General features: G+C 26.1%; 5 protein-coding genes across 5 annotated transcripts; all 5 read left to right on the forward strand.

Annotated features, from left to right (window-relative positions):
• The first annotated feature begins 681 nt into the window (after positions 1–681).
• Positions 682–3,341, forward strand: LOC128951312 (uncharacterized short-chain type dehydrogenase/reductase y4vI-like). The gene is made up of 6 exons (XM_054296561.1): positions 682–1,149; positions 1,301–1,407; positions 1,486–1,697; positions 2,333–2,778; positions 2,932–3,038; positions 3,119–3,341. Exons 1-6 carry the CDS (start codon positions 685–687, stop codon positions 3,339–3,341), a joined length of 1,560 nt encoding a protein of 519 aa, XP_054152536.1. The 5' UTR covers positions 682–684.
• Positions 3,342–3,960: 619 nt separating this feature from the next.
• LOC128951313 (uncharacterized oxidoreductase MexAM1_META1p0182-like) lies at positions 3,961–5,042 on the forward strand. The gene is made up of 3 exons (XM_054296563.1): positions 3,961–4,510; positions 4,644–4,750; positions 4,826–5,042. The coding sequence occupies exons 1-3, from the start codon at positions 4,046–4,048 to the stop codon at positions 5,040–5,042; spliced, it is 789 nt and encodes a 262-aa protein (XP_054152538.1). The 5' UTR covers positions 3,961–4,045.
• A 1,303-nt stretch (positions 5,043–6,345) lies between these two features.
• Positions 6,346–7,585, forward strand: LOC128951314 (retinol dehydrogenase 14-like). Its single transcript, XM_054296564.1, has 4 exons — positions 6,346–6,525; positions 6,616–6,868; positions 6,942–7,353; positions 7,444–7,585. The coding sequence occupies exons 2-4, from the start codon at positions 6,808–6,810 to the stop codon at positions 7,583–7,585; spliced, it is 615 nt and encodes a 204-aa protein (XP_054152539.1). The 5' UTR covers positions 6,346–6,525; positions 6,616–6,807.
• Positions 7,586–8,594: 1,009 nt separating this feature from the next.
• Positions 8,595–9,822, forward strand: LOC128951315 (retinol dehydrogenase 12-like). The gene is made up of 4 exons (XM_054296565.1): positions 8,595–8,756; positions 8,835–9,087; positions 9,176–9,587; positions 9,681–9,822. Exons 1-4 carry the CDS (start codon positions 8,595–8,597, stop codon positions 9,820–9,822), a joined length of 969 nt encoding a protein of 322 aa, XP_054152540.1.
• Positions 9,823–11,355: 1,533 nt separating this feature from the next.
• On the forward strand, positions 11,356–12,597 carry LOC128951316 (retinol dehydrogenase 12-like). Its single transcript, XM_054296566.1, has 4 exons — positions 11,356–11,553; positions 11,615–11,867; positions 11,936–12,356; positions 12,459–12,597. The coding sequence occupies exons 1-4, from the start codon at positions 11,356–11,358 to the stop codon at positions 12,595–12,597; spliced, it is 1,011 nt and encodes a 336-aa protein (XP_054152541.1).
• Positions 12,598–13,108: the final 511 nt, after the last annotated feature.

Consider the following 13,108-nt stretch of genomic DNA (forward strand, 5'->3'; position numbering starts at 1 on the left):
GCATATTTTGAGTTAATTAATAAATAATTAATTATCTTTTACGTTTAAATATAACTAAAATTAAACTTTTATTAATGTAATTAATTATTTTCTTTTAGTATTTAACTATTTTTTAACAATATTTATTTATATTAAATTTCTTATAAATAAAAAAAGTTTTCGGAGCCGAAAAATGGTTGGGGTGTCTCTTAACTTTTTGACTCTAGGTCAAGGGGTAAGATACAAAAAAATCGTGATCTCAGGAGGATAAACGGGTTTATCCCCTACCTTCCCCATAACGCAACCCTGATTAAATATTATGCTATATTAAACTTGTAAGCAAATAAAGATATTTTGCTAAACATAACATTGCATATTCAATATACTGTATACTATTATTATTATATTTAAATTTATTTAGTACAGTATTTGATAAACCAAAAGCACTAACTAATCTTTTTTTTTTGTTGTAATAATTTTTATCTATAAGTCCAACAATATACTACTATAAATGTATAATTATTATATCTTATTAAAATAATAAATCTATAAAAAATAATAATCAAATATATTAGCTGACATTGATTAGTACATATTTTTTTTAATAACATATACAGTATATAAACACATGTTTCCAGTTATGCAGTATTCAGTATTCATACTAAAAGTTATATATTTTTAATATTTTTTAAAAAGTTTATAATAATGTCGACAACTTCGCGAGATTTTAGTGGAAAAGTAGTACTAATTACCGGATCCAGTAGTGGTATCGGTGCTGTGGCTGCCGTCGAGTTTGCCAAAGCTGGCGCTCAGGTAGTGATCACCGGCAGAAATGCCGACAATCTGTCCGAAGTGGCCAAAGAAGTACTCAATGCATCGCCAACTGGTCTGAAACCTTTGGAAGTGGTGGCCGACGTCAGTAAAGACGACGACTGTCGCCGATTGGTTGACTCGACAATCAAACAGTTTAACAGATTAGACGTATTGGTCAATAATGCCGGTTTCGGTTTGGGTACGTCTATATACGACTCGGATATTTTAGACAAATACCAGCAAATTATGGACACAAATGTGAGAGCAGTTATCAATTTATCGCACTTATGTGTCGAGCATTTGGAGAAAACCAAAGGCAATATCATTAATATATCGAGTGTTTGTGGTCTCAAACCGGTATGTATTTTGAACTGGTATTTAGAGAGAAAAATGTCGATAAATTATTATTATTATTATTATTATTTAATTTAGTAAAAAAATTATAAAAAATAATATTTATTTTAGTTGAAGTTTTTAAAAAAATTAATATATAATTTTCATGCTATAGGCCTCAACATTTTCCATCTATTGTATATCTAAGAGTGCATTAGATATGTTTACTAAATGTTTGGCACTAGAGTTGGGACCCAAAGGAATTCGTGTCAATTCAGTCAAGTAATTAATTTTAGTATTTGTTTTTTTTTGATCAAAATTTTATTAATTATTATTTTTTATTATTTGTTTTATCAATAGTCCGGGAGCAGTGCGAACCAATTTCTTGCAAGTGGTTGGTATGAAAAAAGATCAGATCGATGCCGCCTACGAGTCCTGGGGCCCAAAACATCCGGTTGGACGGGTGGGTGAGTCCATTGACATTGCAAATGCTATATTGTTTTTGGCATCGTCTGAGTCGTCGTTTGTTACGGGTATCAACTTTCTAACCGATGGCGGTTCAATCAATGCTAGTTTTAGTTAAACAACAAAAATATTAAAATCTAATAAAATAATTTAACTACCAATAGATAAAATTATTTGAGTATATTTTAGTCAATACTTTTTGTTGTTGTTGCTGGTTATATTAATATTTTAAATAAATTAAAAATCGTGTTTAAAAAATAATTAATTTTTTTTTTTAAATAAAACTCGTATTAAATATATTAATTATTAATAATGTATTTTATATTGATAAATGTAGTTTATAGGTTTACTTTTTAACTACTTAGAAAAAATAAATTATTATTATAATACTGTATATGGTGATACAATAACAATAAATTTTAATTAAAACATTAGTTTTACACTATATTTTAATTATAATTTGATAAACCAAATGTAGTTAATCATTATTTTATTACAATAGTTTTGTCTATAACTTATACAGTTTTTATAGTAAATACATATTCATTAATATGACAAAAAACCGTAGATAACAATGATTAGTTCATATTTTTTAATTACATTATACGGTATATAAGCAGTATATAAGTATATAATTTGTATTTAGTAATTAAGTATTAAAATCATATTAAGAGTAGTTTTTTTATAATTATAAATTTTGTTAATAAAACAAACTTTTTAATAATGTCGACAATTTCACGAGATTTTAGTGGAAAAGTAGTACTAATAACCGGATCCGGTAGTGGTATCGGTGCTGTGACTGCCGTCGAGTTTGCCAAAGCTGGCGCTCACGTAGTGGTCACCGACAGAAATGCCGACAATCTGTCCGAAGTGGCCAAAGAAGTACTCAATGCATCGCCAACTGGTCTAAAACCTTTGGAAGTGGTGGCCGACGTTAGCAAAGACGACGACTGTCGCCGATTGGTTGACTCGACAATCAAACAATTTAACAGATTAGACGTATTGGTCAATAATGCCGGTTTCGGTTTATATTCCTCTATATACGACTCGGATATTTTAGATAAATACCAGAAAATTATGGACACAAATGTGAGAGCAGTTATCAATTTGTCGCACTTATGTGTCGAGCATTTGGAGAAAACCAAAGGCAATATCATTAATATATCGAGTTTTTGTGGTATCAAACCGGTATGTATTTTGAACTGGTATTTAAAGAGAAAAATGTCGATAAATTATAATTAGTATTATTATTTAATTTAGTAAAAAAATTATAAAAATTAATATTTTTAGTATTATTTTAGTTTGTTTAAACAAAATTTATATATAATTTTCATGCTATAGGCCTCCATATTTTCTATCTATTGTATATCTAAGAGTGCATTAGATATGTTTACTAAATGTTTGGCACTAGAGTTGGGACCCAAAGGAATTCGTGTCAATTCAGTCAAGTAATTAATTTTAGTATTTGTTTTTTTTTTTGATCAAAATTTTATTAATTATTATTTTTTATTATTTGTTTTATCAATAGTCCGGGAGCAGTGCGAACCAATTTCTTGCAAGTGGTTGGTATGAAAAAAGATCAGATCGACGCCGCATACGAAGCCATGACAACCCAATATCCGATTGGACGGGTGGGTGAGTCCATTGATATTGCAAATGCTATATTGTTTTTGGCATCGTCTGAGTCGTCGTTTGTTACGGGTATCAACTTTCTAACCGATGGCGGTTCAATCAATGCTAGTTTTAGTTAAACAACAAAAATATTAAAATCTTACAAAATTATTTAACTACCAATAGATAAAACTGTTTATTTGAGTATAGTTTAGTCAATATTTTTTTATTGTTATTTCTGTTCATATTAATATTTTAAATAAATTAAAAATCATGTTTTAAAAATAATAAAATGCTTTTTAAAAAAATAAAACTTTAGTGTTAAATATCTTAATTATTAATAAATATATATAATATAAGGATATTTTATATTGATAAATGTTGTTTTTATGTTTACTTTTTAACTACTTAGCAAAAATAAATTATTATTATTATTATTACATTAAATTATTATTATAATATATGGTGATACAATAACAATAAATTTTTATAAAACATTAGTTTTACACTATATTTTTAATTATAATTTGATAAACCAAATGTACTTAATCTTTATTTTATTATAATAGTTTTTGTCTATAACTTATACAGTTTTTATAGTAAATGCATATTCATTCATATGAAATAAAAATAATCAAAAACAGTAGATAATTGAATAGATTATGTGACCTTGGTTAGTGCATGTTTTTTAATTACATTGTATACAGCAGTATATAAGCAGTATATAAGTATATATTCTATATTTAGTAATTCAGTATTAAAATCATACTACAAGTAGTTCATGTAATTATAAAGTTTGTTAATAAAATATTGAAATTTAAAAAAACTCAAAACATTTTTAATAATGTCAACAATTTCGCGAGATTTTAGTGGGAAAGTAGTACTAATCACTGGATCCAGTGGTGGTATCGGTGCTGTGGCTGCCGTCGAGTTTGCCAAAGCTGGCGCTCACGTAGTGGTCACCGGCAGAAATGCCGGCAATGTATCTGAAGTGGCCAAAGAAGTACTCAATACATCGCCAACTGGTCTGAAACCTTTGGAAGTGGTGGCCGACGTCGGTAAAGACGACGACTGTCGCCGATTGGTTGACTCGACAATCAAACAATTTAACAGATTAGACGTATTGGTCAATAATGCCGGTTTCGGTTTGGGTACGTCTATATACGACTCGGATATTTTAGATAAATACCAGAAAATTATGGACACAAATGTGAGAGGAGTTATCAATTTATCGCACTTATGTGTCGAGCATTTGGAGAAAACCAAAGGCAATATCATTAATATATCGAGTGTTTGTGGTCTCAAACCGGTATGTATTTTGTAAAATATTGTAAAAATTATTATTAAATCTGTTATTTTATTTAACAAAAATAAAACAATAATATTTCATTTTTTGATACAATTTTATTAAAATATAATTTATGTTATTTTTTGGCTTACAGTTCGCCACATTTTCTATCTATTGTATATCTAAGAGTGCATTAGATATGTTTACTAAATGTTTGGCACTAGAGTTGGGACCCAAAGGAATTCGTGTCAATTCAGTCAAGTAATTAATTTTAGTATTTGTTTTTTTTGATCAAAATTTTATTAATTATTATTTTTTTATTTGTTTTATCAATAGTCCGGCAGCAGTGCGAACCAATTTCTTGCAAGTGGTTGGTATGAAAAAAGATCAGATTGATGCCGCATACGAAGCCATGACAACCCGATATCCGGTTGGACGAGTGGGTGAATCCATCGATATTGCAAATGCTATACTATTTTTGGCATCGCCTGAGGCGTCGTTTGTTACGGGCATCAACTTTGTCTCCGATGGCGGTTCACTCAATTCAACATAAAATTTTCAATAACAACTGATGAAATTAGTTTATATGTCAATATTATATTCAATAGTATGACTTAGTGAAAGTTGATGTAATTTTTGTAATTTTAATATTCAAAATAATCTTAAAAATTTATAAATTGTTTACTAAATATTTAATATAATATAATTTTATTTAATATGTTTTTAAAATATTTATACAGATAGAAAATATAGTATGATTATAATTTATAATATTGGACTACAATATAATATTTGTCTAATATTATAAAAATTAATAACTTTATATTAATAAATATTGTCATATATTATTAGTAAATTGTAACTTTGTTTACATAATGTGCCATGTATAAATATGTCAAGTTGCAAAATTAATAATAACTATTAAAAAATAATGAGAATATTGTTATTAATTAGTCAAATCTAAAATTAAATAAAAGTTACCTAGATAGATTATAACTATTTTAGATATGTTTATAATTTGTTGATATAATTTAATATAATATATTGCAATAATATATTAAAAATAGAATATGATTATATAAAAAAATATTTTTTAATTAAAAATTTTGTTGTAATACCAATAATCGTTTTATAATTTTCATTAAATACTTAATATTGTATTATTTGTTACTAATATTTAATTTCATAAATAATATTTAATTTTTATTGTTATATTAAAATGTGTTAATTTAAATAAACTATTTAAGTTACTCTAAAATAAATAGTTACACGAAAGTCAATAAAAGCCTTACTTGAACTAAAATTGAACTGACATTTAAGTGTAAATTGGTACATCCAAGGTTACATTGTTTTCAGTATTACTGGCAATGTCTAGTCACCCTTGGTAACGATAATAATAATAAATAACTGTATTATTATTATTATATTGTTATTATCAAATATTGTTAAAATATTAAACTGTATCTACAGTATACTGTAAATGTGTTTAAAATTTATAAACATTATTTCTGATAAAATTAAACTATATTTTACATCAATATAAAATATAAGCTTCATTACTGTATTTTTTTTAATTTTATTGATTAATCATACCTTAAAATGTTAATATCATTCATATATAAAAATAAAATATATTTGTTATCTAAAACTTTTGATTATATGAACGAATTTGCACTATACGTATAAAATAATACAGTTATATTTTATTGCTGTATAAACAGTATATAAATAAATTTTATTACAGTTGCTATATTACTTGAAATTAATTGAATTATTTGAACTTATTAGAAAGTTATTTGAAATTATAATAAAGTTGTTAAATTGTAAATCTATTGTATAAAATAATGACTTTAACAACTTGTGATATATTATATATAGTTTGGATATCAATAATTGAATTATCGCAAAATGCTATCGGATGGAGATATAAATGTACAACTAATAAACAATTGAATGGACAGGTAGTTGTCATAACTGGTGCTAACACTGGTATCGGCAAAGAGACGGCCAGTGATCTGGCAAAACGTGGAGCAAAAGTAAGTTTTTATTTAATTTTTTAAATGTTGTTATAATTACCGATAGATATATAATAACTTAAAATGTTATAATAAAATAACAAAAAACAGGTAATAATCGGATGTCGTGATGAAACAAGAGCTGCAAATGCTATCAAAGATATTAAGGCAAAGAACCCAAAGGCAGACATAACGGCATTCAAACTGGATTTGTCTTCACTAAAGTCTGTCCGCGAGTTTGCCCAACAATTGAACGAAAAATACCAGAGAATTGATATACTCATCAATAATGCCGGTCTTTCGATGAACGATCGCAGAGAAACTGAGGACGGATTTGAAATGATGTTTGGGACCAATCATTTGGGTATTTATATACTGAATATCTTTATAAAAAATATGTAATATTTTATTAATTTATATGAAAATATAACTTTTAGGACACTTTTTGCTAACATTGCTTGTATTGCCATTACTACGCAAATCGCCAAAAGCACGGGTGGTTAACGTGGCGTCAGTTGCTTATAGTTTCGGTGAAATAGATTTCAATGATATTAATACTTTAAAGAAACCGTACGAAATGTGGTCAATCTATGGTCAGAGCAAATTGGCTAATGTCCTGTTCACCCGTGAACTGGCCCGACGATTGGGCACCGACTCATCAATCAATGTCTATGCCGTCCATCCGGGAGGTGTGCGCACAGAGTTTGCCCGAAATCAACCGTTTTATAGTAAAGTATTTATGCATGTGTTTGGATATATATGGCTCATAAGTGCTAAATCGGGTGCTCAGACATCACTGTATTGTGCCATAGATGAGGCACTGGATAACGAAACGGGATTTTATTATGAGTTAGTTTTGTTTTTATAAATCTAATATTAATACTATTATATTAATATCTATATATTGTTTTTGTTATTATTATTATCAACTTATTATAGAAACTGTAACCGAAATGATAACTTATTTTCCAAAGCCAAGGATGACGAGTCGGCTCAACGATTGTGGGAATTGAGCGCACAATTAGTTAAACTTGAAAATCAATATAATTTGGCGAAAAATCCTAATTATTTTAAACAATAATTTATTTATTCAGTTAATTAATAAAAATAAAATGATATAAATTAATTTAACTATAATAATATAAATTAATATAACTAATTAATATTATTATAATTTCAAAAGTGTTTAATAATAAATTGCAACATTGTTTACATAAATTAAATAAAAAAAGTTAATTTACAATTACGGTAATTAATTTGTAAAAATAATCAAGTTTATAAATTGTTATATTATGAGATATGTCAAATTGAATAAAAGTTACCAAGATAGAGTATAGTAATAATAATTTAATATTTTTTAGACAATAAATAGTATATACATGTACAGTATTTGTTTATAATGACTTCATATAATTTAATATTTAAATTTTATACTGTATATAATATTAATTATTTATTGTTGTATTCAATTATAAACAAATATAATAATTTAAATAAATGTATAAATATATTGCATATAAAGCGGTTATATGAAAGTCCGCAAAAACCTTGAATGAACCAAAAATGCACTTATATTTACTGTTAGTGTATACGAGTACAAGCAAGGTTATATTGCTTTATGTATATACTGTCAATGTATAATTGATTTTTTAAAAACAATAATGATAAAAAATATTAAACGTTATTTTTGATAAAATTATAATACAGTTTATTAATAGTATTTAATATACAGTATAAGGTTTACTTGGCTTTACATACCTGTTTAAAAAATATTATTAATATTATATGTAATCATTTAAACTGATAGACCAATAAAAATCTATTTGTAATCTAAAACTTTATGATTATATGCACCAATTTGCACTATAAGTAGAAATACTCTCTAATATATTACATGTATATACCTGTATATACAGTATATACAATATATATATAGAGTATATAAATAAATTTTATCCACAGTTATTATTTTACTTATAAATTGTTATAATAAGTTTTTTTCTTCAAGAATTTATTTATAAAATTTTTATTTAAATTATTATTATTTAAAGTTAATAATAAAAATAATAATGAGTAATAGTAAATTATATATGTTTTGTCACGGAGTAACTGAATTATCGCAAAATACTGTCGGATGGAGATATAAGTGTACGTCTACTAAACAATTAGATGGACAGGTAGTTGTAATAACCGGTGCCAACACCGGTATCGGCAAAGAGACGGCCCGTGATCTGGCAAAACGTGGAGCAAAAGTAAGTTTTATATTTTTTTTGTTTAAAATATTATCATTATAATAAAAATAACTTAATTTTTTAAATAACAAAAATCAGGTAATAATCGGATGTCGAGATGAAACAAGAGGTGAGGATGCCATCAAAGATATCCAAACAAAGATCCCAAAGGCAGACATAACGACAATGAAACTGGATTTGTCTTCACAAAAGTCTGTCCGCGAGTTTGCCCAACAATTGGCCGAAAAATATCAGAGAATTGATATACTCATCAATAATGCCGGCGTTCAGCTGAAAGATAGAAGTGAAACGATTGATGGATTTGAAATGACTTTCGGAACCAATCATTTAGGTATTTATCATTTATATACTGTTTATCTATTATATTATATATTAAATAGTTTAATACAATTTATTTTTAAAATTGTATAATTTTTTAGGACATTTTTTGCTAACAATGCTTGTATTGCCATTACTACGAAATTCACCGAAAGCACGGATAGTTAACTTGACATCAGTTGGTCATAATTACGGGGTAATTGATTTCAATGATATTCATACATTAAACAAACCGTACGATATGTGGGAAGTCTATGGTCAGAGCAAATTGGCTAATATATTGTTCACCCGTGAACTGGCCCGACGACTGGGGAACGACTCGTCGATCAATGTCTATGCCGTACATCCGGGAGGTGTGCGTACAGACATTGCCCGAAATCTAACGTTTCAAATGAAAGTCTTTATGAATGTTTTGGGTCAAGTAATTCTCATAAGTGCTAAATCGGGTGCTCAGACATCACTGTACTGTGCCATAGATGAGGCCTTAGATAACGAAACCGGATATTATTATGAGTTAGTTTAAAAAAAATACTTTTTAATAATAATTTATTTATGAATTTTATTTTAATATCTGATTTATTTTTATAATTAATGTATTTATTATAGAAATTGTCACCGAAATGATAAATTGGCCCCAAAGACAAAGGATGACGAAACAGCCCAACGATTGTGGGAATTGAGCGCACAATTAGTCAAACTTGAAGATCAATATAATTTGCCGAAAAATCCTAATTATATTTTTCATTAAAAGTTATTTACAGTATTATTATTAATAATATAGCCTTAATATTCTATACTGTACTTATACTATATATTTTTGGATTTTTTATTTTTTAATGTAATCAAAGTATTATCTGTTTATAAATTTTAACTTATGGCACATGTTTTACATAACGTGACACAATTTATATTAGTTTTATTTAGTTATTGTATTTAAAAAAAAATTATTTATTCATTAATATCTTTGTGTTAAAGTAATATATATTTATTATTTATGATTTTTTAATAATATTTTATTACCATAAAAGTATTTTGTGATAAGAAATATTTTCAATTACTTTCAATTTAATAATATTTTTTACTTTTATTTATTATAATATAACAGTGAAATTTTCTTTTTATATTGTGTATTGTGTAGTATTACTCTTTACACATACTTTTAACCATTGATTATACTGTATTTAATGCAAAATGTTAATATAGTATTATGTTTTTCACTATTATTTGTACTGATTATTGAAAAAGCTATATAAATATGATATAAAACAATGAAATGTAAAGTTAAAACTAAAGAAATATAAAATTTGTTATATATATATAATTGTTTATCAAAAATATTTTCAAAACTGTATATTTATATAAATTATAATAAAATATTAATAATAAAATATAAATTCTTTAAATTTTTCTACGTTATTCTAAAATTTAAAAAATACCAATTAAATGCATAATAAGTATAAATAGTTAATATTTTAAAATTAACAATTTTAACAAAATACTGTATGATTTTAAATTATTATTACTATTATATAATTGTTTGTTTTATGTGTCACACCAATAGTTAGTCCGGAAGCAGTGCCAACCAATTTCAAGCAAGTGGTTAGTATGAAAAAAAGATTAAATCGATACCGCCTATGAAGTCAAAACCACTTAAACCCACCCCCACCCCCATCATCACCTCATTCACAGTAATTAATGAGTAGTTAAATGAAAGTCATCACATGAAACCTTGATGAACAAATAATTTGAATTTAAATGTAATTTAGTACATTCAAAGTTAAATTGTTTTTAATAAATATTACTTTTGACTGTCTATTTTAACAATGATTATGATGATATAAAATTATGAAATAATAATTATGTTAACATTTTACAGTAAAAATATAATATCCGTATAATTTAGTGTAGTAAATTTATCTAGAAAATTTTTAAGTGTTATTTGTTATCAGAATTTACTGTATATTATTAATTTATAGTTAAAATATAAGGCTTACTAATTGTACTGAATATTGTCATTTAATCTAACTTTATGATTATATGCACCAATTTGCACTATAAATATAGTGTGTAATAATAATAATAATAATTTATATAGGTATATAAATAAATAAATTTTACTACAAAATCTTATATTACTTATAAATTATCAAATGTTTGTTTCAATAATTTTGTTATAAAAAATAAATGAAATATAATATTTAATTAGATTTATTATTTATATTATTTATTAAAAAATTACTTAAATTAAATCTATTGTAATCGCAATTTTTAGATAATACTAATGAGTTTAAAATCTAGTGATTATAGAATATTAGATATAGTTTGGAGATCAGTAACTGAATTATTGCAAAATGCTATCGGATGGAGATATAAATGTACAACTAATAAACAATTAGATGGACAGGTAGTTGTAATAACTGGTGCTAACACTGGTATCGGCAAAGAGACGGCCAGTGATCTGGCAAAACGTGGAGCAAAAGTAAGTTTTAGTAGCTTTTAATATAAAAAAAACTGTAATACTTTATAATTACAATAATTAGGTAATAATCGGTTGTAGAGATGAAACAAGAGCTGCAAATGCTATCAAAGATATTAAGTCAAAGAACCCAAAGGCAGACATAACGGCATTCAAACTGGATTTGTCTTCACTAAAGTCTGTCCGCGAGTTTGCCCAACAATTGAACGAAAAATACCAGAGAATTGATATACTCATCAATAATGCCGGCCTTACGATAAATAATCGCAAAGAAACTGAGGACGGATTTGAAATGATGTTTGGAACCAATCATTTGGGTATTTTTATATAACTTATAAAATATTAAATATCATATTATATTATTTGAAAATTATATTATTTTTAGGACACTTTTTGCTAACATTGCTTATATTGCCATTACTACGTAAACCCCAGAGAGCACGGGTGGTTAATGTGGCGTCAGTTGCTTATGGATTAGGAAAAATAGATTTCGATGATATTCACGCTTCAAACAAACCGTACAAAATGTTGTCAGTCTATGGTCAGAGCAAATTGGCTAATATATTGTTTACCCGTGAAATGGCCCGACGTTTGGGCACTGATTCGTCGATCAATGTCTATGCCGTACATCCGGGTTGTGTGCGCACAGAGTTTGCCCGAAATCTGGGAAATCTGGATATTGTAAGCAAAGTGTTTTGGCTCGGGTTTGGTCACGTATTTCTCATAAATGGCAAATCCGGTGCTCAAACATCACTCTACTGTGCCATTGATGAGACACTGGATAACGAAACGGGATTTTATTATGAGTTTGTTTTTTTCTATTGTTGTTATGTTTACATCTAATAAATTATTACAACTTTTATTTTAATATCTGTTTTATTATTAATTTTATTATTAATGTATTATAGAAATTGTCACCGAAATGATGACTTGTATAGTAAAGCCAAGGATGACGAGACAGCCCAACGATTGTGGGAATTGAGCGCACAATTAGTCAAACTTGAAGATCAATATAATTTGGCGAAAAATCCTAATTATTTGAAATAATAATTTATTGTAAATTAAAATTTTTCTTTTATTATACTTTTAATATATTTGTTTACAGATCAAATAATTTATTAATACTTTAATAAATTATAAAAACTATTATTATTATTATTACATATTGTTTTTCTAATAAAAAGATATATATTTATACTAGTTTTTAAATAAGTTCCTCTATTTATAAAAAGCAATTGTCACATGAAAGTCAATAAAAATATTGGATGCACTAAAACATGCACTAAAAAATTGTAAAGTAAGCTATTGTACTATATATTGAAGGTTATGTAAAATTGTTAAATTATATGTTAAATCATAAACTATTTGCACTTTGAAGGATAACAGTGTCTAATAATCCAGTATTTACTATATATATATAATATATAAAAGAGTTTTAACATTACTTTTAAAAATATTACAATTTTGTTTAAACAACAACTTAGTTTAAAAAATTATATTTGTTGTATAACAAATAAATGAATATAATAATCTTATAATAAAATAAATAAATTAAATT

The sequence above is a fragment of the Oppia nitens genome, unplaced genomic scaffold, assembly GCF_028296485.1.
Source record: "Oppia nitens isolate AA-2021 unplaced genomic scaffold, nextdenovo-longstitch-racon4-pilon3 scaffold1_pilon_pilon_pilon, whole genome shotgun sequence".
In the NCBI taxonomy this organism is placed as follows: Eukaryota; Metazoa; Arthropoda; class Arachnida; order Sarcoptiformes; family Oppiidae; genus Oppia; species Oppia nitens.